This window comes from Penaeus monodon, chromosome 25 (genome assembly GCF_015228065.2).
Source record: "Penaeus monodon isolate SGIC_2016 chromosome 25, NSTDA_Pmon_1, whole genome shotgun sequence".
NCBI lineage: Eukaryota > Metazoa > Arthropoda > Malacostraca > Decapoda > Penaeidae > Penaeus > Penaeus monodon.
Window position 1 is genome coordinate 33,720,950 of NC_051410.1, and position 561 is coordinate 33,721,510.

Below are 561 nucleotides of genomic sequence, written 5' to 3' on the forward strand. Positions count from 1 at the left end.
CTTTAATCGTGTCATTCTTACCTTTCCTTTATAAGCTTTGATTTTATGAATCCATAGTAATTATTCACCTGTCGCTTTCCAGATCTTGTTCCATGAGAAACGTGCGGTCGGCGTGCTGTTCGAACATAATGGAATGGTTTGTTTACGTTTTGTTCTCTCCCTTCTTTCTAGTCACGTATTCGCGAGTAAATACGATCTCCTGCTTTCTTCTTCTATATTGTTTTATTTATAGTTTTCTCTCTGTATATCTGTTATTTTATATATTCTCTCGTTCTTCGTTTAGCTAGACTTATATTTCTAATCATGTAATTTTGCGTAAGAAAAGTCCTTCAGAATGAGAAGTCATCCTGGCTACCTGATATAAAGTCCGCTCTGTTTTTTTTCAGTTGAAGGTTGTAAAAGCTCGCAAAGAGGTAATACTGTCGGCAGGCGCGCTCTCCTCCCCCAAGGTGCTTATGCTGTCTGGCGTGGGACCTGCCAAGCACCTCCACCAACATGGAGTGAGTCCTACAGTGGTTTTACGTTGCTAGGTCGCATAAAGAAAAAAAGGAGAGAAGGTTT

The 561-nt window shown here is 40.1% G+C and overlaps 1 protein-coding gene across 1 annotated transcript in view; it reads left to right on the forward strand.

The window, feature by feature from the left end:
- Positions 1 to 561, forward strand: part of LOC119589160 (oxygen-dependent choline dehydrogenase-like) — a 10,848-nt gene that overhangs the window by 6,607 nt on the left and 3,680 nt on the right. Inside the window, exons 6-7 of the mRNA XM_037937747.1 lie at positions 83 to 136; positions 387 to 500. Coding sequence (XP_037793675.1) covers positions 83 to 136; positions 387 to 500 — 168 coding nt within the window. The remainder of the gene's footprint in view (positions 1 to 82; positions 137 to 386; positions 501 to 561) is intronic.